The 23,336-nt window shown below is 35.8% G+C and overlaps 2 protein-coding genes across 2 annotated transcripts; both read left to right on the plus strand.

Moving 5' to 3' along the window:
• Positions 1 to 8,354: 8,354 nt before the first annotated feature.
• Positions 8,355 to 9,293, plus strand: LOC138092168 (olfactory receptor 52A1-like). The gene has a single exon (XM_068988014.1). It carries the CDS (start codon positions 8,355 to 8,357, stop codon positions 9,291 to 9,293), a length of 939 nt encoding a protein of 312 aa, XP_068844115.1.
• Positions 9,294 to 20,184: 10,891 nt separating this feature from the next.
• LOC138092169 (olfactory receptor 52A5-like) lies at positions 20,185 to 21,141 on the plus strand. Its single transcript, XM_068988015.1, has one exon. The coding sequence runs from the start codon at positions 20,185 to 20,187 to the stop codon at positions 21,139 to 21,141; it is 957 nt and encodes a 318-aa protein (XP_068844116.1).
• The last annotated feature ends 2,195 nt before the right edge of the window (positions 21,142 to 23,336 follow it).

The following is a 23,336-nucleotide window of genomic DNA, read 5'->3' on the forward strand; positions in this document are numbered from 1 at the left end:
GAAGAAGGCTTTCTTATCTCTTCTTGCTATTCTTTGGGACCTCTGCATTCAGATGCTTATATCTTTCCTTTTATCCTTTGCTTTTCGCTTCTCTTCTTTTCACAAGTATTTGTAAGGCCTCCCCAGACAGCCATTTTGCTTTTTTGCATTTCTTTTCCATGGGGATGGTCTTGATCCCTGTCTCCTGTACAATGTTACAAACCTCATTCCATAGCTCATCAAGCACTCTATCTATCAGATCTAGGCCCTTAAATCTATTTCTCACCTTCACTGTATAATTATAAGGGATTTGATTTAGTCCGTACCTGAATGGTCTAGTGGTTTTCCCTTTTTTCTTCAATTTGAGTCTGAATTTGGTAATAAGGAGTTCATGATTGAGCCACAGTCAGCTCCTGGTCTTGTTTTTGTTGACTGTATATAGCTTCTCCATTTTGGCTGCATAGAATATAATCCATCTGATTTTGGTGTTGACCATCTGGTGATGTCCATGTGTAGAGTCTTCTCTTGTGTTGCTGGAAGAGGGTGTTTGCTATGACCAGTGCATTTTCTTGTCAAAACTCTATTAGTCTTTGCCCTGCTTCATTCCACATTCCAAGGCCAAATTTGCCTGTTACTCCAGGTGTTTCTTGACTTCCTACTTTTGCATTCCAGTCCTCTATAATGAAAAGGACATCTTTATTGGGTGTTATTTCTAAAATGTCTTGTAGGTCTTCATAAAACCGTTCAACTTCAGTTTCTTCAGTGTTACTGGTTGGGGCATAGACTTGGATAACTCTGATATTGAATGGTTTGCCTTGGAAATGAACAGAAATCATTCTGTCGTTTTTGAGATTGCATCCAAGTACTGCATTTCAGACTCTTGTTGACCATGATGGCTATTCCATTTCTGAGGGATTCCTGCCCTCAGTAGTAGATATAATGGTCATCTGAGTTAAATTCACCCATTCCAGTCCATTTTAGTTCGCTGATTCCTAGAATGTCGACATTCACCCTTGCCATCTCTTGTTTGACCACTTCCAATTTGCCTTGATTCATGGACTTGACATTCCAGGTTCCTATGCAATACAGCTCTTTACAGCATCAGATCTTGCTTCTATCACCAGTCACATCCACAACTGGGTATTGTTTTTGCTTTGGCTCCATCCCTTCATTCTTTCTGGAGTTATTTCTCCACTGATCTCCAATAGCATATTGGACACCTAATGACCTGGGGAGTTCCTCTTTCAGTATTGTATCATTCTGCCTTTTCATACTGTTCATGTGGTTCTCAAGGCAAGAATACTGAAGTGGTTTGCCATTCCCTTCTCCAGTGGACCACATTCTGTCAGACCTCTCCACCATGACCCACCGGTCTTGGGTTGCCCCACAGGCATGGCTTGGTTTCATTGAGTTAGACAAGGCTGTGATCCTAGTGTGATTAGATTGACTAGGTTTTTGTGAGTATGGTTTTAGTGTGTCTGCCCTCTGATGCCCTCTTGCAACACCTACCACCATCTTACTTGGGTTTCTCTTACCTTGGGCTTGGGATATCTCTTCATGCCTGCTCCAGCAAAGCACAGCCGCTGCTCCTTGCCTTGGACGAAGGGTATCTCCTTATCACTGCCATTCCTGACCTTCAACATGGGATAGCTCCTCTAGGCCCTCTGTGCCTGCTCAGCCACCCCTCCTAGGGTTGCTCCTCCCGGCCGCCGGCCTTGGCCTCGGGCATGGATGGCTCCTCCCAGCTGCCACCCCTGGCCTCAGGCCTGGGGTGGCTCCTCAGGTTCACCACCTCTGGCCTCGGGTGCAAGGTGGCTTCTCCCAGCTGCCCCTGACCTCGGACACAGGGTGGCTCCTCCTGGCCGTTCCTGTGGCATCACAGTCTGGCACTCTGGGCCGCTGTCCCTGACTTCAGATGTGGGGTAGCTCTTGGCCCCGCTTAGTGCAGAGACCCACCGCTGCCGCCTGGGCTTAGTGAGCCGGCTCACCACCGTCGCCTGCGCTTAGTGAAGACTGAGCAATGGAAAAGACTTTTCCCTGAACAAAAAAGGCAGAAGCTATGCAGTTCCAGCCAATTCTTAGCGTACACCCGTGGTGGATTCATGTTGATGTATGGCAAAACCAACACAGTATTGTAAAGTAAAAAAAAAAATAAAATAAAATAAAATTAGGGGAAAAAAAGGAATAAAAGTCTTATGTTAATGTATTTTCAAACAAAACTACATATTTAAAATTTTAGACCATTAAGAACAATACTGATATGATTATTTGAGTAAATCTCTCACATACATTAGCATTTTCATTCTTTTGTATAAATACTAAGCATGGAAATGCTAAGGCATTTGTTATGTGCAAGATTAACTTTTAAAACACATTTCAAACTGCTCTCACTAATGGCCATACAATTTTAAGTTCTCATCAGCTGTGTATGAGAGTTCTGGATGTTCCCAATTATCACCAATGATTGGCAATATCAATCTTTAAATCTTCATCTATTGTGGTTGATAACTACATCTGATCATAATTTTAATTTGCATCCTCTAAAAGATAAAGATGCTGTGGTTCTTTTCATGTGCTTAAATGCCATATGTGTATTTTTGTGTGCCTATGTTAAGTAATTTTAAAAATCTCTGTGATATACTTTTAGAAATATTCTTAAATATTTCTTAATATTTTAATATATCTGGGCTTCCCTGGTGGCCCAGTGATAAAGAATCCACCTGCCAATGCAGGAGAACTGATTTGATCCCTGGATGGTAAAGATCCCCTGGAGAAGGAAATGGCAATCCACCCCAGTATTCTTGTTTGGGAAATACCATGGACAGAGGAGCTTGGTGAGCCATAGTCCATGGAGTCACAAAGGTTTGGACATGACTGAGCACAGCACAGCCATCTAGTAAGGATGCATTTCTGGGTTTATGTGTATTTTAGTTAGTTTTCTATCTCTGGCTTCTTCAATTGTGATAATAATTGTAACTTTACACTATGCTCTCTTCTGTATTACAATACCATCTCATGAGGGGAAAAAATTTGAAGAATTATTAAATAAAGCTATTTTCAATAAATTTATCTTTTTAATTGTTGCGAATGTTTGAGCATATCCTGGATTTTTTGTTTGTTTGTTTTTGTTAATGGCTATCTATGTATTTTGCTTCCCTGGTAGCTCATATGATAAAGAATATGCCTGTAATGCAGAAGATGCAGGTTCAATCCCTGGGTTGGGAAGATCCCCTGGAGAAGGGAATGGCACCCTACTCCAGTATTCTTGCCTGGAGAATTCCTTGGACAGAGGAGCCTGATGGGCTATAGTCCACGGGGTCACAAAGAGTCAGACACAACTGAGTGACTAATATATTCACATTCATGTATTTTGCAAATATTGCCTCCCTGTCTCTGGTTTTATTTTACTCTTTCTATAGCATGCTAGGGCTTCCCTGATGGCTCAGAGGGTAAAACATCTGCCCACAATGCAGGAGACCTGGGTCTGATTCCTGGATTGGGACGATCCCCTGGAGAAGGGCATGTCAACCCACTCCAGTACTCTTGCCTGGAAAATCTCATGGACAGAGAAGCATGGTAGGCTACTGTCCATAGCATTGCAAAGAATTGGACATGACTGAGTGACTTCACTTTCACTTTTCATAGCAAGTTAACCAATATTTTTTATTTTCATGAAGTCTAATATTAATCAGTTTATACTCTTGTTTTATGTTTTTTGGTCCTTTCTAAGAAATCTTTGCCTAATGTGATCACAAAAATGCTGTTTTCTCCTAGCAATTGTATAATTTTAGATCTTACATTTAGATTTATAATCAATTTCAAGTTATTATTATTTGTTAAAAAGAAATTAATTTTTTAAAATGACTACCCTGTTGTTTAAACATTATTTATATAAAAGACTATGTTCCATTGAATTATCTCAGCATCGTTTTTGAGACTCAATTGATTTTTTAATATAGGGATTAATAATGACTTCATATTTTATGGATTTTGGCACTTTAGCAGATTTTGGAGATACAAGTCACTCAATGACTAGCTTTTTAAAAATAAGAAATAGACAGAAAGTAGGTCTTAAGTCTTACTCTGCTGAGGGCCTAGTTTGCAAGATTGATGTATGCTTCATAATGAATACATACCTACAATTTTGGTAAAAAAGTTAAAATTTATGGCACTCTATATTAAAGAATATTGAATTTCTTTTAAAAAGTAAACAAGAAAAAAGAAGAAACAAAGAAAGAAAGTGAAAGCCAACAAACATAAGGATTGACAGGCATGAATGTATTTTCAAATATTAAAATAAAGAAAAAAACCTGTTATCCTTCTGGGAGTAAAATTAACTGGGGACAGTTTTTCAAAGAATATTCAGCATGAACTGAAATCTGGATAAGATATGCTAGCCTCTAATGGGAACAGAGTGAAGAAAATGAAAAAAAAAATTGTGTGCAATATTGTTCTAGTAGAAGACATATTGGAGATAACAGAATTTTTTTGAGTAGATAAAATAACTCTTGTATTTGTATAGCTTGAATGTCAGGACCCAGGAAAGAACTTTTGGAGTTACCAAAATTTAAGCATAATTATTAAAGAGAATATATGGGACACAAAATGGTAAATTAGGAAATAAAAAATAGGCTGAAGAAAAGTATGAAAGTGAAATCGCTCAGTTGTTTCCGACTCTTTGCAACCCCGTGGGCTGTAGCCTACCAGATTCCTCTGTCCACAGGATTCTTCAGGCGATAGTACTGGAGTGGGTTGCCATTTCCTTCTCCAAGGGATCTTCCCGACCCAGGGATTGAACCGAGGTTTCCCGCCTTGCAGGCAGACGCTTTACCCTCTGAGCCACCAGGAAAGCCATCAGGAAGAGAAATATAGATGTCAGTAAAATCTCTGAATCAGTTCCATTCAACATGAGTCAGTATGATGTTTTCATTCTCCTTCACAGAAGAATTTCTGCAAAGAGAATTAGATCTTTCACTTTTCATCATTATCTCTCATTCACCCTGAAATCCATTGTCAGTACTTTCCTCCAGCCCACAGAAAAGATTTGTCCTAAATTTGCCAACATATCCAAATTACATCAAGTATGTCTAAAGGTTAGTTACATATAACAAAGTCTAGAAACTGGGTAAAATACGTCAAAGAGAAAGGTATCATATGTATAAGACTTTCTAAGAATTTATTACTTGCACACATGATAAAAGTTATACTAATTCATCTCTCTGCATTTCCGAAAATTTGAAGAAATACTTTTCTTCATTAACAGAACATGAAATGATTCCTTCATATATCTGACACACATAACAACTTCTTTTGAAGGAAGAGATGAACAACAGAAGGGAAGGTATAAATGGAGGGGTGAAAAAAATATAGTCATGTGTGAACCAGTTACTCAGAACTCCAACTGGTAGGATTTAGAAATGTCCACCAAAACTGGTCACTCTGAGAAATTCACCAAAAAAAAAAAATACTGAATGTACAAAAATAGTCTCAATAAAATACAAATCAAAGGAGTGAGACTGCAGGAAATAAGTGCACAATAAAAGAACATTATGGATACAGATTTTTCTTCCCAAATTGTCTGATTGAAAGGAAGTATTCCAGGTAATTTACTTAAGTAGAATTTATTGGCAAAGAAACATGTCTATAATAGTACTAGACTTTATGTTTGCTTTTTCCTTTGAGAAATAAGGAAGGCAGAGAAATAACTCAGCTTATTAAATGAACTCTGGTGTATATAAATATCTCTTATTTAGAATTTTATGCAAGAGAAAAAAGAGCAAGGAGATATCTGTAAATTGTAGTAATAATTTCAGGGATATTATGTGTGGATGAACCCAAGAGGACATAACTGAAATTTGGTGGGTCCCTTGTGGTTTAACTGGTGGTTAATAAACCCCTCATTTTATGTTTATAAATCCTCTTTCTCAACACATTTATTAGAGAATGTTAAACTAATGTTTAGCAGCTTTCTTCTTCAATTCAATCTGAATAAATTGATGCTATGCCTCCAAGTATTACAGATATTGCCTTTGGTTTTATTAGAGAATGAATGCAGAAAACATGATCTCAGACAAACTTACAAAAGGTGGAATATGACTATTACAGAGACAAGAGAAAAAACATGAAAGGCTGTCCCAGAGATAGCTACTCATCGCAGACGGCCCCAGCACCAAATGGATTCGCGTTCCTGACATTGACTGTGTCTGTTACAGGGAGTCCAAATAGAATGAAGAGGGACTGAGAACACATATCACACAGGAATAAGCAGAGTCAGTATGTTATAAATGTTGAGAGGTGTCAATATGAAGAACTGAAAATACTTTTCAGATATCTTCTAAAAGCAGAATGGGCACTGAACAATTAGCAAGTAAGTCTCACTGTTCCCAAGTTTACATCTGTAATGTTTCATTGTCAGCTTTTTCAATAGTAATCACTTCATCCAGTCAACTCTGCACTCAATTAGGTACTTCCCACCTGCCATTCCACTATCTGTAATTATCAGATCATGCTTAAATATTGCTCCTACTTCAGAAAGTTAAATACTGTGGATTTCCATTCTCATTCTGAAAATGTTTTAGAAAGAACAACTTGACTATTGTTAGAGTCAAGTATGCATGGATTGATATATGATTAGTCATTGGGGAGCAGACCTATGGATATCCAACTGTTTATTTTAATGACTAGTCTATCATAAATATATGTCAACTGATACAAGCTATAGCATTAGAATGACCTCTTGAGTCTTCCATTTGTGGTTTGGCAGCAGGAACCACAGCTGCTTCCTGCATTACTGCCCCATTTGTTGACATTCAGTGTAGGGTTAACTGATCATGAGTTTACTTACATGAAGCAACTTTATTGGAGAGTATATGAAAGAATGAAACAAACCTAACCCTATTTTCACAAACTTACAAACATTTCTATAATGTTCAGTTTGATAATTTCTTGATTTAAAATATGCAGTGATTAACAGGGAATGATTTTGATCAGGTTCAGTTCAGTTCAGTTCAGTCACTCAGTCATGTCTGATTCTTCGATCAGGTTAGCAAATTTGATATAATGGGTAAAAAGTTTTCAAAAGAATCATTTATCAGTGAATTGAGTAATGATTACATTTTTTCACTTGTTCTAAATTTCTCTTCTTAAACATTTCTGAAATCCTGAGGTGAGCTTTCTGTCTCCTGTGTGTAGTTCTATATTTGACATCTTTTAAGGAGCATATCCTTTCATCCTTTTATTTCCTATTGAATTTTTTAAAATATAAATTTATTTATTTTAATTGGAGGCTAATTACTTTACAATATTATATTGGTTTTGCCATACATCAACATGAATCCGCCACAGGTATACCTGAGCTCAGAAAAAATGGCTCAAGTGTTTCAGACTATCTATTTTTAATGAAAAATCAATGAGCTTAAATTAGTCAAATCTCATGCTAATGACAGCTCTGAAAGGTTTAAACTCAAAAGAGAAGACTCTATTAAATTTACATTTACCCAGGTTCTTTTATCCTTAGACCATTAAGAATGAGTCCTCTTATCTCTCTATTCAGTTGCTACTCTGAGTTTCTTGTTCCTAAAGGTCCTTCCACTCTACTTATTTTGGATGTGTATTCAGTAATGTAATTTATTCATTTTTAAACACAAAAACTTAGTTATTTCAACTGTTGGAATTATAGGCAAATCTAATGCAATTTTACCAGAAATGTAAAAAGGGGGCAAGAAACTTTGGATTTGAGTGATCTTTTCTAAAACTCTTCCTTCACATTCTTCTGAAAGATATCTAGTCTTCAATAGAGATATGTAATATAGATCACTACATAAACAAATATATTTTTGTTTCAGGTGACAAGCTTATCTAGGTCTATCCTCTTTTGTGGATAGCATTCTGCACTAATAGTGGTCAAGTCTGAGTTTTTGCCAGTCCAAACTGACTGTTTTAGACTGAGAAACAAGAGACAATAACAGAGTACTAAAGCAGAAATTAGAATGTGGAATATGGAGCAAATTATCACCCTCTGCCTAAAATGTAACTGCCAGCAAAATAAACAACATATTATTTTTGTCCACAGGTCTGAAGTGAAATAACGGACGAGTCAGTAGTTGATCCCCTTACTCGGGAATTTGACTGGTTCTATCTAATGCTGTGGCAAATCACATTTTTAGGGCTTGCGGATGTCTGTCTTTAAAAAATGATGTATCATTATGGATCTTTCTTTTACCTCCTATATTTGAATGAGGTGGATGACATGATCTTAGTGTTCTAGCAAAAATCATGCATTCAATATTGTGACTTTGGATGAAAATAGGAATTAAAAGAAGAAGCAGCACTGACTGAGATATTCCTTTGTTTGCATCAGGAGACCCTAGGACACTATGTACATTTCCAACATCACAGTCTTCATGCCTTCTGTGTTGACACTAATAGGGATCCCAGGCCTAGAGTCTGTGCAGTGTTGGATTGGGATTCCATTCTGTATTATGTATCTCATTGCTATAATCGGAAATTCTTTGCTTCTGATCATCATCAAATCAGAACCCAGCCTCCATGAGCCCATGTACATTTTCCTAGGCATGCTAGCAGTAACTGATATGGCACTTCTTACCAGTGTTGTGCCCAAGATGCTTGGAATCTTCTGGTTTCACATACCAGAGATATATTTTGACTCCTGCTTGCTTCAAATGTGGCTCATTCACACATTTCAGGGCATAGAGTCAGGCATCTTGCTGGCCATGGCCCTGGACCGCTATGTAGCCATCTGTTATCCACTCAGACATGCTGCCGTCTTCACTCCCCACCTCATTTCTCAAATAGCAAGTGCAGTAACACTCAGGGCTGCCCTTCTTGTAGCCCCTTGCCTAGTACTGATAAAATTCCGATTGCAATTTTACTACAAAACAGTCATCTCCCACTCCTACTGTGAGCATATGGCCATTGTGAAACTGGCTACAGGAAATATCCGGGTCAACAAAATCTATGGTTTATTTGTGGCTTTCAACATTGCTGTGTTTGATCTCTCTTTCATTACATTGTCCTATATACAGATATTTATCACAGTTTTTCGTTTGCCCCAGAGGGAGGCTAGGTTGAAAGCATTCAACACTTGTATTGCTCACATCTGTGTCTTCCTCCAGTTCTACCTCCTTGCCTTCTTCTCTTTCTTTGCACATAGGTTTGGTTCTCACATCCCCACTTTTATCCATATTCTCATTTCTAGCATTTACTTGCTGGTCCCTCCATTTCTCAATCCATTTGTCTATGGTGCAAAGACAAAGCAGATCCGTATCCAAATGGTAAAAATGTTCCGTTTGTAAAATTTACCATGAATAATACTTTGCTGTTTTACTTTTTGTGAATGGTAACAGTATTTCACAACATAATAAAACAACATGCTAGTTGAGATTCTTGAGTTTTCTGTTTGCTATATTTGTTGGTGTTTTTAATCTGCCAGCATGTTAGCTGGTTTTAGGATCCTATTAGCACATGTCAATTGTCTGTTAATAGGATTATGAACTCTACCTCTGTAATGAGAGTAAGAATCATAAAAGAGGGAAATTGTGAGCATACATCTTTCCCTTTACTCGCAGAAATGGTGATATAATGAACAATTCAGAAAGGGGCTTCTAGGTGCAAGTAATGTATTCTCTTCTTCAGTTGGGTTGTTACATATTTATGCCTACTTTGTGAAAAATTATTTAAGCTGTGCAACATATTTTTATGCATACATTAGACTTCAACACAAAGTTTTAAAATATTAAGTTAATGAATTCTCAGAAATGAAACAAAACAAAAGAGAAAATGTATCAAGTCAGAGAAATTGCTATAGGTTAAAGAAGTCTAAAAGGACATGAATATTAAATGCACTGTGTATCTGAATTGGATTTAGGGCAAGAAAATAAAGATATAGAAGTCTTTGAACTATTTTCAAATTTGGAATATGGACTACTACTTAGGCTGTAATATGTCTTTAGTACTAAATGTCCCAATATTGGCAATACTACTATAGCTATGCAATAGATAACCTTTTTCCCAGGGAAATATATAACAAAATTGTTAGGTGTAAAGGAATAATATATATCTAATAAAAACACTTCAGAAAAATAATCTATCTAATTATCTACCTATCAATCCATCTATCTAGTCATTTGTTGAGTAATAAAGCAAAATGGGGGAAAGTGAAAAATCATTTCTGACCTTGGGTAAATTTTATAAGGTAGTTTATTGTACTATTCTTGAAAAATATTGCACATCAGGATAAATTGTATTTTTATCAAGTACTTTTGAAAAATATTCTCAATTTAGAAATGGTTACCATTATTTACTCACTCAACCAAGGCAGAAACATCATGTGCTTTTGCTGTTGTCCTCAGTTCTATAAAATGACAGGTCTCAGTAATTATTTCTAAAATAAATTCTCAAATAAATTACCTTCTCTCTATTGTGTGTGTGAGTGTGTTTAGTTGTGTCTGACTCTTTGAAACCCCCTAAATTGTGGTCTACTAGCTCCCTCTGTCCATGAAATTCTCCAGGCAAGCATATAGGATTGGGTAGCCATTTCCTCCTCCAAGGGATCATCTTATTCTTTTTTTTAAACCTTACATAAGAGCCTATGAAGAAGCAAATAATATGTTTTTCATCTTTTACTTGCTGGCATTTTTCATCCAAATGCTGTGGATTTTTCAACAGAAATTTCTTGATGAATCTGTGTCTTATTCCTGATTATGTATATCAATATGTGTAGTTTTTTTTATGTGCTGAGTGCTCTCCTGCTTTTGGAACTTAGACATTTCCTTTAAGGAATTTAGACCATTTTCCTTTCTGTCTCTATCCTTTCCAATAGCTCTCATAGCATGTATCACAACATTTGCTCTGTATGTAACTTCTTTTTTCATATAGATCTCATGCGTAATTTATATGTATACTCCTGACCTACACATATATTAAACATTTTAAATATGAACAAATACATATTGCTGAGGATTTAGAAAATGAATGCACAAAAATTCTACCGCAACTTTCATAATGAGAATTTACTTTCACAATAGGATAATCTGCATGATTTCCTAAAGAAGACAAAGTCTTTTCAGGTGGCACAATGGTAAAGAATTCCCCTGTGAGTGCAGGAGACACAAGAGATGCAGGTTCAATCCCAAGTCAGGGAGATTCCCTGGAGTGGGAAATATCGACCCACTCCAGTATTATTTCCTGGAAAATTCCACAGACAGATGAGCTAGGCAGTCTACAGTCCAAGGGGTTGCAAAGAGCTGGACGTGACTGAATGACTAAGCAGGCATGCACTAAAAAACATGTGGAAGAAGAGGTGTATCAAACACAAATAATTTAATAAGATAATATTTTCATAGTTGTAGAATAATTATTCCTACTCTTAAATTATCTTTAATTTCTACACTTTATTTTTAGAGCAGTTTAAGTTTTACCAAAAAAATAGGTAAAAAGTCAGAATTCCCATATAACCTTTCTCCCCTGAATGAATATTTAACAATTACATTTGAGCTTAGCTGCCTTTTTGATGATCAATTCATGTCACCACATTTATTTGGCATATCCTAAATTTAAAAATATGCATCTAGTAATTTTTCTAGTATGTTCTTTCTATAACATACTGACTCAAATTTTTTTTTTTTTTAATTCATTGAGATGCAATTCACATACCATGTAACTCACCCTTTAAAGAGTACAAGTCTCTGGTTTTTGATATGTTAAAAAAAATTGCACAACCAACACTACTATCAAATTCCAGAACATTTTCACCATCCTAATAAAGATATTCCACTCCCCTTAGCAGGTACTTCTCATTCTCCTGCCCCATTACAGGGCAACCATTCATTGACTTTCTGTGTCTGTGCTTTCACTACCTTGAACATCTCATATAAGTGGAATGAAACAATATTTGGCTTTGTACGTCTGGCTTTCTTCTTAGAAAGAAAGAATAATGAATGAGATAAGATAAGAAATGAAGATAAGAAAGATGTCTACCTATCAATTAATGTACAGTTCTTAGTAAGATAGTTAAAGATAAGAAAGAAAGAATAATGAACTAAGAGAACACTTAGAATAATGTTCTCAAGGTTTTTTTGGATTGAACATAAGTAAGCATGTCATTTACCTTTATGCTTAAATGATATTCTATTGTATGTTGTAGCTGAATATGCTCTTGCAGTAAGCAGATATCTGGCCAAATAAGCTTTTTCATGATCCTTCTCTCTCTGAATGGTAAGGATCACCATCTTCATTCAGACAATTCTACAAAAACTATAGGCATGTTCAGACCCTTCTCATTTTTATTTTTATTTTTCACATTTCATTTAATCATGTTTCTTCTTATTTGATGAGTTTTATTAGCCATCTGTAGTAAAGCTACTTGATTTCAATTTCTAACTGGTTATGATTTTAAATTGTTTTCTCTATTTTTTTTTTAATTGGGAAATAAGTGCCTTTTCTGAAAATCTGCTTTGTTTCACAAAGGCATACATTTCTATTAAAAATGCTTTGGAAATTTTCTTATTGATATTCAGAATTCAAAGGAACTATAATACATGTGTCAACAAAACAAAAAAAAAAAATCACATCACTTAGAAAACATATTTTCCCCCACTGTTCTAACAGATTTTAACTAAGTAATATATAAGAATATATATGCCTCTAACATTCTACAGCACTTTGATGGCTTCAGGTTCAAACAGTTTTTGCATATTTTCTAAAAGTATATTGGGAGTCATTCAATAGGTCTATATTAGCCGTTGCAATATATATAAAGAGTAGTGCATACACTTCAGACTCTGTGGTCCTCAACTCCATCTACTTCATGTACTATCTGAAAAGCAGTAATTCTTGATTTTCCTGAAAATATTTCATTTAATCATGGGTTCACCTGTCACTTCAGTGGGCTATTGGCACCCTGATAGGTACTGGTTTTGTGTTTTATTTTTTCTGGTGCAGATTCTCAGCTATAGCTGATTCCAGTCTGCTCATGTGAATCACTGAGTGCCCAGTGGCAAAGGCACACACACAATCTGATCCAGGCTGAGCTGGTTACCTGTATATCTGCTCACAATCCTATACCAGTGCTTTTTCTGAAAGTGAAAGTTGCTCAATCGTGACTGACTGCGGCCCCATGAACTGTAGCCCACCAGGTTCCTCTGTCCATGGAATTCTCCAGGCCAGAATACTGGAGTGGGTTGCCATTCCCTTCTCCAGGGAATCTTCCAGACCCAAGGATCAAAATCAGGTCTCCTGCTTTGCAGGCAGATTGTTTACAGTCTGAGCTGCCAGGGAAGCCCATTGCTTTTTCTAGGATGATGATAATTTTATGGCAGTTTAATAGAGGATGAAGTCAGAGAGTCTTTTAATTCAAAAGGAATACGACTAATAAATAGTGCCTAACCCAATGATATAGGACAAAACCAGTGTGACTTCAAGTACGGTCATCTGGTAATCCACTCTCTTTTATTCTTTTCAGTGAATCAAAGTTTATTCCTTTCTCTTCTTGATACTGAAACTTAAAAAACACTATTGTGAGGCACAAACCTTTCTTTCAACCAAATAAATAACTCTCATGTGGAAACTGACATCAGTTTTAGACACTAAAATTTTTTAAAATATATACCATCCTTTCGTATCAATTCTGAACATAACTGGGCTAATTTGGTGAGAGCTGGTTTGGATATGGTATTGATTTGTGTCCCAAATTTTACATAGACAAAGCTCAGAAAATGACTGCTAGCTGAGGCTCTGAGGTGAATGTTCCCAGGTCCGCCCCAGTTGGGGGACTAAACAAGAAGTCAGTGCTTCTCTGACTAAAATTAGATTACAAATATATATATATATATATATATTTACTTCTCTGTCAGCATGTCTTGGATGGTTATTTTGAACATTTCAAGATGTTTGTTTTACCTTTATTGTTTCATTATTTTTGTAAATAAATATCACTGACTTGTTTTGTGCTGTCTTGAGGCACTATCCTCTTAGGAATTTTTAGAGGGAGGTTCATTTTGGTTCCCAGTCCTAAAGTGAAACCAAAGTTTGAGAACTTTTTAGAGGCACAACCAGCTATTAGAGACAAATCTTATATCCTCTGAATGTGCCTTCTTTTTCATTCCTGTCTCCAGTGAACCTGAAAGCTCACCAGGGATTTGTGAAAACCAATCCCCAGGTGCATCCTATAGTATAAAGCATTCACTCTTCACTATCTGAAATGTCAGAACATTTTCTACTTTTTAGTTTCTATTTGTATTACCACAGATGATCCCTGGTAAGTCTTTGGGTTTGAGATTCTGCACTGAGTGTGGGAAATTGGAGGATTGGTTTCAAAAAGATGTATATGTCATACACTCCAATTCCAGGATGTAAAAAAAAAAAAGTAATACAATCTTACAGTAGCTGAGTGTTTAGTCACCAGAGAGGTGTGTCTCATGCTTTTCACAACATATCTGAATCACTTAGCCACACTTGGTAACAAATTTTAAAATGAAGTTGAAAAAGAAGGATATTTAGAGATTGGTATCTGTGTTGATAGATTAATGGAAAACTTATTTGTTAAAAGGTCAGGAAATTATACATGTTTACTTCCCTGATAGCTCAGTTGGTAAAGAATCTGCCTGCAATGCAGGAGATCCTGGTTCAATTCTTGGGTCGGGAAGATCCGCTGGAGAAGGGATAGGTTACGCACTCCGGTATTCTTGGGCTTCCCTTGTGGCTCCGCTGGTAAAGAACACATCTGCAATGCGGGAGACCTGGGTTCGATCTCTGGGTTGGAAAGATCCCCTAGAGAAGGGAAAGGCTACCCACTCCAATATTCTAGCCTGGAGAAATCCATGAACTGTATAGTCCATGGGGTCACAAAGAGTCGGACACGACTAAGTGACTTTCACTTTCACATTCACACTGGAAAAAATGGAGGAAAAACCTGTCCTTCAAGTAATTCAGTAGAAACACTTATTTAGATAAAGTGTTCATTAAATATCACAAGTTATTTTTGAGAATATAAATGTGCATTGTTTAATAACTGGCATTTATTGACAGATCAATACATTTTATGTTTCCTTCCAACTATTTAGATGGATTTTGTCATTAATAATCAAAGTCACATGGTAATTAGTTTCTATCTTTGAGTAGTGCTTTAGAAATAAAGAAATTGATACAAATCAAAGTTTTATAACGGTGCAGAGAAGGCAAACGTAAGTAGCAGCATCCAGATTTTAAACTCTCTTGGCTGACTGCAGATCTTGGGCAATTAACTGCCATAACCCATGGCTATTATATATCATTGAATTGCAGATTTAGGACTTTAAGAAGAAATTAAGAAGGAAGCCATTTAAGACTCATTATAAAGAATATCTATTTGACATTTGGAGCTGTCCTGAAATGTGGCACGCTATCTTAGAAACAAACAGTCCTCTATATTGATGAGGACTTGAGACAGAGACGGGTGGGTGAATGTCCGAGAGTTTATAGAGGAAAGATTCCTGAGATCGTAGAAAGTGTGGCGTTAGAGCCCTGAATTCCTTAAATCTTTTACATCTTGAAATTCAGCTGATTCAAAATTTGAGTTGTAACAGTAATAATTCATGTTTTATGCTGTAAGAATGATCCAGGTATATCTACCCTGGCTTATGAATTTCAAGAGCTTAAGATACCTTTCCTCAGTCTTCTAAATCTACTTACATTTGTATACACAGAGTTCCTTTCAGCTTTTCTTTTGTCATTCATAGCTGAAATTCTCAAGGAAAAAGCTTCTTTAGCCTCATCTCTCCTTAATTTCTGCTACATAAAGTCAGAATTCCTTCTTATTCCTTGTCATTCTTTTGCTATACCATAACACTTCATAATGCAATGTATGGACTATCACAAGTAATATTCTGACTGGGTCTCTTTACACTTAGCTGCCACATCTTACAAGCCATTAGCCAAACTGCCAACAGAGTGAATTCTTTACCTTCCAAAAAAAGTGTCCTTCCACAAAAAATATAAGATCATTTGGTTCAAAACACTTTACATTTGATATTATTTCCTTTTTTTAGCCATCATTTCTCGTTATGAAATGATTTGTATGTGAAAAATATTTATATGGAGACAATGTCACCATATATCACATGCTCTTGTGATTTTTGTATAAACTATTTTCTCTTACTGTGCCTATCTCAGTCTCTTTTATCTAGTAATTTTTACTGAAAAAGTATTCTCCTTCATAGGCAATTTATTCTGCCCATTTTGATTAAAGGTACATAATCATTCATTCTTTTTAATTGAAAAGGGCCTTTTCTGTATAACTGTATAATAATGTTTAGCAACCAGGGTGATGTGCTTTTCCCTATACATCTATGGGCTATTTGGTGACATCTAAATACCTTTTGAGTGCCAAGATGAGAAAGAGCTACTGACATCTAATGTGTAAGAAATGGGGATGTTGTAAACCTCTACAATGCAGAGAACTACCCCAAAACAAAAATTTATCTGACCTATGCCTTGGTGGGCTCCCCTGGTGGCTCAGTGGTAAAGACTCCGCCTGCAATGTAGGAGACTTAGGTTCAAACTCTGGGTTGGGAAGATCTGACCCACTGGAGAAGAAAATGGCAACCCACTCCAGTATTCTTCCCTGGGAAATCCTGCAGATAGAGGAACATAGTGGGCCATAGTCTACGAGGTCACAAGGAGTCAGATACTACTTAGCAACTAAACATCAACATATCTTGGTAATTGTACCATGCTTAGGAAACACTGCCCCAGAAAATTGTCATTAGGACTCATGAAGTTAGAGTCAATGAAAAAATTAATCTAAGAAGCAAGTTTAAAATTTCATTTGGGCCAAATTTAAGATTATAATTCAGGAACAACATCTCAGAAAAATCTGTGGACTGTTCCCCCTATTAGAAATGAAAGCACAGTTATATAAATTTTAGGGCAAAGAAAGTTGTACTTTGAATGATGTATTATTGACAGTTTATATAATCCAGGTCTCCAAGAACGAGATGGTGGGTCATTGCAACCCCTTATAAGATTAAGAAGGAATGTTACCATTTAAGGAGTTGTGGTGTCAGGAAAGTATTGTTCTTTCTAATGAAGCAGGTATTTCTGCCCATGGGCTAGTTTGGTCTGACGCTTAAGACAGATAAACAATGCAATCTAGGGGGAGAGAAGAGGTCAAAGGGCAGAGAAAATAATTTCATGTTTAAATTATTTGTCTTCTCTATAAAACAAGAATTTTCTTTCTCATTAGGAATCTAAAACTATCATCTGGAAAGGTAACTACATTTTTCATAAGAGATATTGTCTTTTAGATTGAAGGCACACTTTTCTATTTCTGTATCTGCTCATTTGTTTACTGTTCTCTTCTCTTTTGCTCACTTTCCTTTCTGCAATTATTCACAATATTAACTTACCTAGAGCTATGGCTTCCATGTTTTATGGATTCTCTGGGTCAAGTATTCCTTATACAGCCACGTTAAATCTCTCAAATATTCTGGTTAAAGAGAGTAGCCTGTAATTTTGAGTCAAACCATAGAGACTGTTAGCAAGTATATGGATACCATGATGTTCCAAGTGGGGTCCTATGCCAGACAAGTAGCATCTAATAAACATATACTATAATGTATATTGTAAAACTATTTGGTAAATTAAGAAGCTAACTTAAGAGTTGTCTTCTTTCAGATCCTGAGAGGAACAATCTTATTGAAATATTTAGTGTATTTTAATACAATTTATCCTGATTTAGCTGTACTCTGAATGTATCTCCTAATATTTACTGAATTATAGCTGTAAACTCTCAGAAGACACAAATTACTTTTTTTTTTTTTTTGCCTAGATCAATATCCCATATAATTTAGAACTAAGTTCATTTACTTATGGGCTTCCCTGGTGGCTCACTGGCAAAGAATCTGTCTCTCAGTGCAGGAGATGAGGGTTCAATTCCTGGGTTGGAAGATCCCCTGAAGGAGGAAATGGAAACCCACTCCATGGCAACTTTCCTGGGAAATCCCATGGACAGAGGAGGGCTACAGTTCATGGGGTAGCAAAAGAGTCAGTCATGACTTAGCGACTGAACAACAACAAATATTTATTTATAGATTAATAAGTCTTAGCTTTTCATTAATAAAATAGGGTAATGATGCCAATATAATAGTCAGAGGAAATTTTAAAAAATTAAAAATTTACAAACTTAAAAAATAATATGATACTTATTTAACAATGTTTGACACTACTTTTTGAGTTTCAAGCACTCAGCACAATGTAAGTACTTCATAGTTATATGATAAATACATTGATATTTGTTCTATAGTTGGTGTAAATGATACTTTGATTATAGTGGATGCTTAATTAATATGTATTTAATAAAATCATTAGGAAATAAACGTCTCAAATGTTAATTTCTGATTTGAAAAACATCTGCTTTGGTATATTGTGTATTTACTCCAAGAAGAATTGCTAAACATGAGTGTCCAAAAGGAAAGCTTTGTTCATAGAGGAATAAGTTTTAAGAAAAATAAGCAACATATTGCTTATTGCTCTTGCAATTGACCTCAGGTAATCTCATGGACGGAGGAGCCTGGCAGGCTGCAGTCCATGGGATCGCTAAGAGTCGGACACGACTGAGCGAATTCACTTTCACTTTTCACTTCCATGCATTGGAGAAGGAAATGGCAACCTTCTCTAGTGTTCTTGCCTGGAGAATCCCAGGGACGGCAGAGTCTGGTGGGTTGCCATCTATGGGGTCGCACAAAGTCAGACACGACTGAAGCGACTTAGCAGCAGCAGCAGCAGCAGCAGAATAGATATATCTTTTTGTCTGTGAGAAAATCTAAGCTTATCAGCGGAGACAACTTGAAGGATGATGGAAAGAATATGAGCAGAGATTTTTCTTATTCCAAATCTGTTGTTTTAGGACTTTCTCATAGTCTTTGTTTTATATTTGCTTTAATGGTTCCAACAAGGAGCTTTACAATTAGTCAAAAATATATTTACTAATTAGTAAATTTATATTTTGCTTTTCTTGGGTTAAACACACACATATCAGTATACATGTATTCACAGAAGAAATAGTAAGGAATTGGCAGCCTGGGAAAACCTCAAAGAGTTTGGAAAATGATAAGACAAAGTCAGTTATAGGAGGTCCTGAAAGCAAATAGTGTATGAATGACGTAACTACTGAAGGGCAGAGACAAATAAGGAGCTGAATCTGGTCCTATGAAATACAATTGTGTAAAAGAAAAATGTTAACTACAGAAATTGTATTTTGAGTGGCTATTAGATGCATAGGGCTCTAAGTAAAGGAAACATTACATTTAAAACAAGTTCTTATGTTATTGCAAATAATTAAGAAAAATAAAATAGCTTTTCAGACCTAATGGTTATTGGTAAAGAGGGAGAAGAACAGAAGACTTAGGTTGACACTTGAAATTGAATACAAGTGATATGTACATAGCAGGGCATAGTGAGAACAAATCTTAAAGGAACTACCAAGGATAAGGGGATAACATCCATGACTTTTAAAAGTAATGGATATATTTTCTGAGCGCTTAAGTAGAGGAAGGTAAAGACGTGTGGCTCATTTTGGAGAAAACACTGAAAGTTTGAATAATTAGTTTAAAGCACTTGGAGAGAGTGTATTTCAGAGAGATCTGGCCAAGAAGAAACCAATTTAAGAGGAAAAAAAAATAGCGAGCTGCAAAACTGAAAAATATTCTAATCAAACTTGCTTTCTGATTATGACCAAACAGAATGATTTACCACTACTATAGATCCTTCATGCTGGAGCTAGGTACAGTCTAGTCTTCAAATTCATTACTTTGAATTAGATGAATTTTGCCCTCAATTCCAATTGGTAGGTGACCAAAAAAGAAAGAAAGCTCTGATGATTAGCATGCACAAAAGCACAAGCTAAGGGGAATTTCTTTCAGTAGTCATGGACCAGAAAGAAGCCATACAGTCCACTTAATTTTTCTCACTGAAAAAATTAAAAGCATGCAGAAACATAGAATCTGATGATTGGTTACTTAAAGACTTTAAGAAAAGAGATGGAAAATTAGAGAGGAGTCACTGGGCAGAGAAAGTAAGATGGTATCCTCCTAATCTAACTAAAGTATATTTTGGCAAAATAACTCATTCTAATTTTTAATTTTGCAGTTTTAACAGGAATTAAAAGATGACATAGAAGTGGCACTTCTTGATTCTACCACTCAGATCACCATGCTCAGACCCAATGGCTCAGTCTTCATGCCCTCTGTACTAACACTCGTGGGGATTCCTGGCCTGCAGTCAGTGCAGTGTTGGATTGGAATTCCATTCTGTTTCATGTACCTTATGGCAGTGATTGGGAATACATTAATTTTAGTGATAATCAAATATGAAAATAGCCTTCATAGTCCAATGTACATTTTTCTGGCCATGTTGGGGGCCACAGACATTGCACTTAGCACATGTATTCTCCCCAAAATGTTAGGCATCTTTTGGTTTCATTTGACTGAGATTTCCTTTGATGCGTGTCTTCTACAAATGTGGCTTATTCACTCATTCCAGGCAACCGAATCAGGTGTTTTACTGGCCATGGCCCTAGATCGCTATGTGGCCATCTGTAATCCCTTGAGACATGCCAGGATCTTCTCTCAAAAACTCCTGACTCACATTGGAATTGGTGTGATACTCAGGGCTGTTGTTCTTGTAGCACCATGCATAGTGCTTATCAAATATCATCTTAAATTCTACCGAACCACAGTCGTCTCCCACTCTTACTGTGAGCATATGGCCATTGTGAAGCTGGCTACTGAAGATACACGGATCAACAAGATATTAGGTCTGTTTGTTGCTTTCACTATCTTAGGATTTGACATCAGCTTTATCACTTTGTCCTATGTTCAGATCTTTGTCACTGTCTTTCAACTACGCCATAAGGAAGCAAGATTGAAAGCCTTTAATACCTGCATCGCTCATATTTGTGTCTTCCTGCAGTTCTACCTCCTTGGCTTCTTCTCTTTCTTCACACACAGATTTGGTTCTCACATACCACCATACATTCATATCCTTTTATCGAGCCTTTACCTTTTAGTTCCACCTTTTCTCAACCCAATCGTCTACGGAGTGAAGACCAAACAAATCCGTGACCATGTCCTGAAAATGATCTTCTCCAAAAGACATCCTGATCGTTAGTGGCTCCTTCCGTAGAGATTTTAAGTTAGTTTAAAGTAGCAACTTTAATATGGTGAAAAGTTACATCATGAATGAATATCTACATCTGAAAACAATCTTTAAAGCTCAAATGCTGATAATTTAACAAATCCTCAAATACTTAAAAACTTTGGTTTGCTATTCACATAAAGAACAAGCTCCCTTATGCTGAGATTTCAAATTTTTTCTGTTACTCTTGTTTGGTCCTGTTTATTTAAACCTAGAATTTCCCTTCTAGCAGCACATATTGACAGCAAAATTGAAGAAAACAGCACTTCATTTCCAGTAATTTTCAAGCACTATGAAATATATCAATATTTTCAGGCTGCTAAACCAATTCAAAGCTGTAATTCTAGCTATGTTTTACTTTCTAATATTTGTTTATGAATCTATATTTTGATATTTTGAAATCACTTATCTATTTTTGTCTACTTTCTCTGAGTAACTGATGAATATATAAACTATCTAAAATTAGTAATATCAATATCAGAAATATAAAATCTGTATGATGCTGTCCAAAGTCTATAAACACTGAGGAGTTTTCACAGGAAAGCATGCATTTAAAAATGTTAATAGAAATTTTAAGCATATTCAAAAATATACCTTTTTTATCCAAAAAATCCAATCAGTATCTAAATAGAAAACATCTTTTCAGACAGAAATATTTGAATGATTTTACCCAATTTGAGCTTTGCTTGAAACTGGAGCTTTAGTTCTAGCGTTGAACAGATATACAAATACATTTTCACTGCATTTAGAAATTTCAAACTGCAAGTATCTTGAGTAGAGGAACTGTGTCTAACTGGTGCTTTTATCAACAGTAAGGTAATGCTTGAGGCGTCTTCAAACTTCAGAAAAATGACATTGAATAATGAACAGTTAAAAGACATTTTCTTTCTGTTGATCAATGGTATTCAAAGCCAACAAATATAAAGACTTCAGGGTAATAAGAAAACTTTGAAGAAAAACGTAGTAAATAAAGAGAGATACCTGAATATGTAGTTGTAAACTAACGCATAGTCAAAAAAGAAATAACCCAACATTTCACTACAAAAAAAAGAAAAAGAAAGAAAAAGGAATCATGTCATGTAAAAGGCAGAAGCAGACAATTATTTTGGAATAAATAATTATGTTGAATAAAGCAGAATGAACTTGTGTCATAATGTACTTTTACAACAGACCTCAGTTAGGGTTAGATACTGAGCAGCAAGTGGAATCTTTGGAATGTTTGCTCTGGACCAAGGATTGAACCTGTGCCCCCTGTATGAGCAGAGTCTTAACCACTGGACTGCCAGGGAAGTTCTGCACTAAGTTTTTAATAAAATTTTTATAAACCTGAGGTATATGAAGAAAGGAAAAATACACCAAGGGAAGTAATAAAGCAATATGTTTAGTGAATCTCAGATGTACAAAAATTTCTTTAATGAAGTAACAAAAACTTAACTAATTTTAAATCTGTTACAGCATTAAATGTTTCAAAAAGCTGTGGCAACCATAGCACATAATGAATAACTGGTGAAGACATCCACCTCTCAAAAGAAGTAAAATAGCAAATATATGAATTCTTGCCAAGAGGTTATATATGCCATCTAATGTGCACAGAATGAAGATAAAAAGTTGTGATATCCCTGAATAAGAAACCAAGGCAAATAGAATGTGATGACAATAACCAATTAATTATGCAGGAATTGGGAGAACCATATTCCAAAATATAAAGTGCAAAAATGTGCCAAAGTGCATAAATTATACTAGAGAAAGCACATACATTTGAAAACCTCAATAAGAAAAATCAACCTAGCTGTATCAACCAACAAAACCAAACACATTTCATATGCATCAGTATGCCTGGCTTTATTTATCTTCTGGAGTATGAGAAAAGACAAGCAACATAAACCATAAAAGTACATCATGATACATAAAAAGCAATTTTCAAATGATATATGTAGGGTATAATATGACTGTGGGTTCACAGTCAAGTTTTTTAAGCCTATAATTAGCTAAAGAGACCAATAACAAGGTGTAATAATTGAGCAACTATTTTTTGTCTCTTAAATAGGAGATTAGAAATAGGTCAAGAATTGACACTTCTGGAGAAAATACAAGCAAAGTAATTACCTTTTATAACAATAAATCGTTAGAATTTAAACATTAATTCAGGTGATTAGAAGTGAGTAATA

This window comes from Capricornis sumatraensis, chromosome 16 (genome assembly GCF_032405125.1).
Source record: "Capricornis sumatraensis isolate serow.1 chromosome 16, serow.2, whole genome shotgun sequence".
In the NCBI taxonomy this organism is placed as follows: Eukaryota; Metazoa; Chordata; class Mammalia; order Artiodactyla; family Bovidae; genus Capricornis; species Capricornis sumatraensis.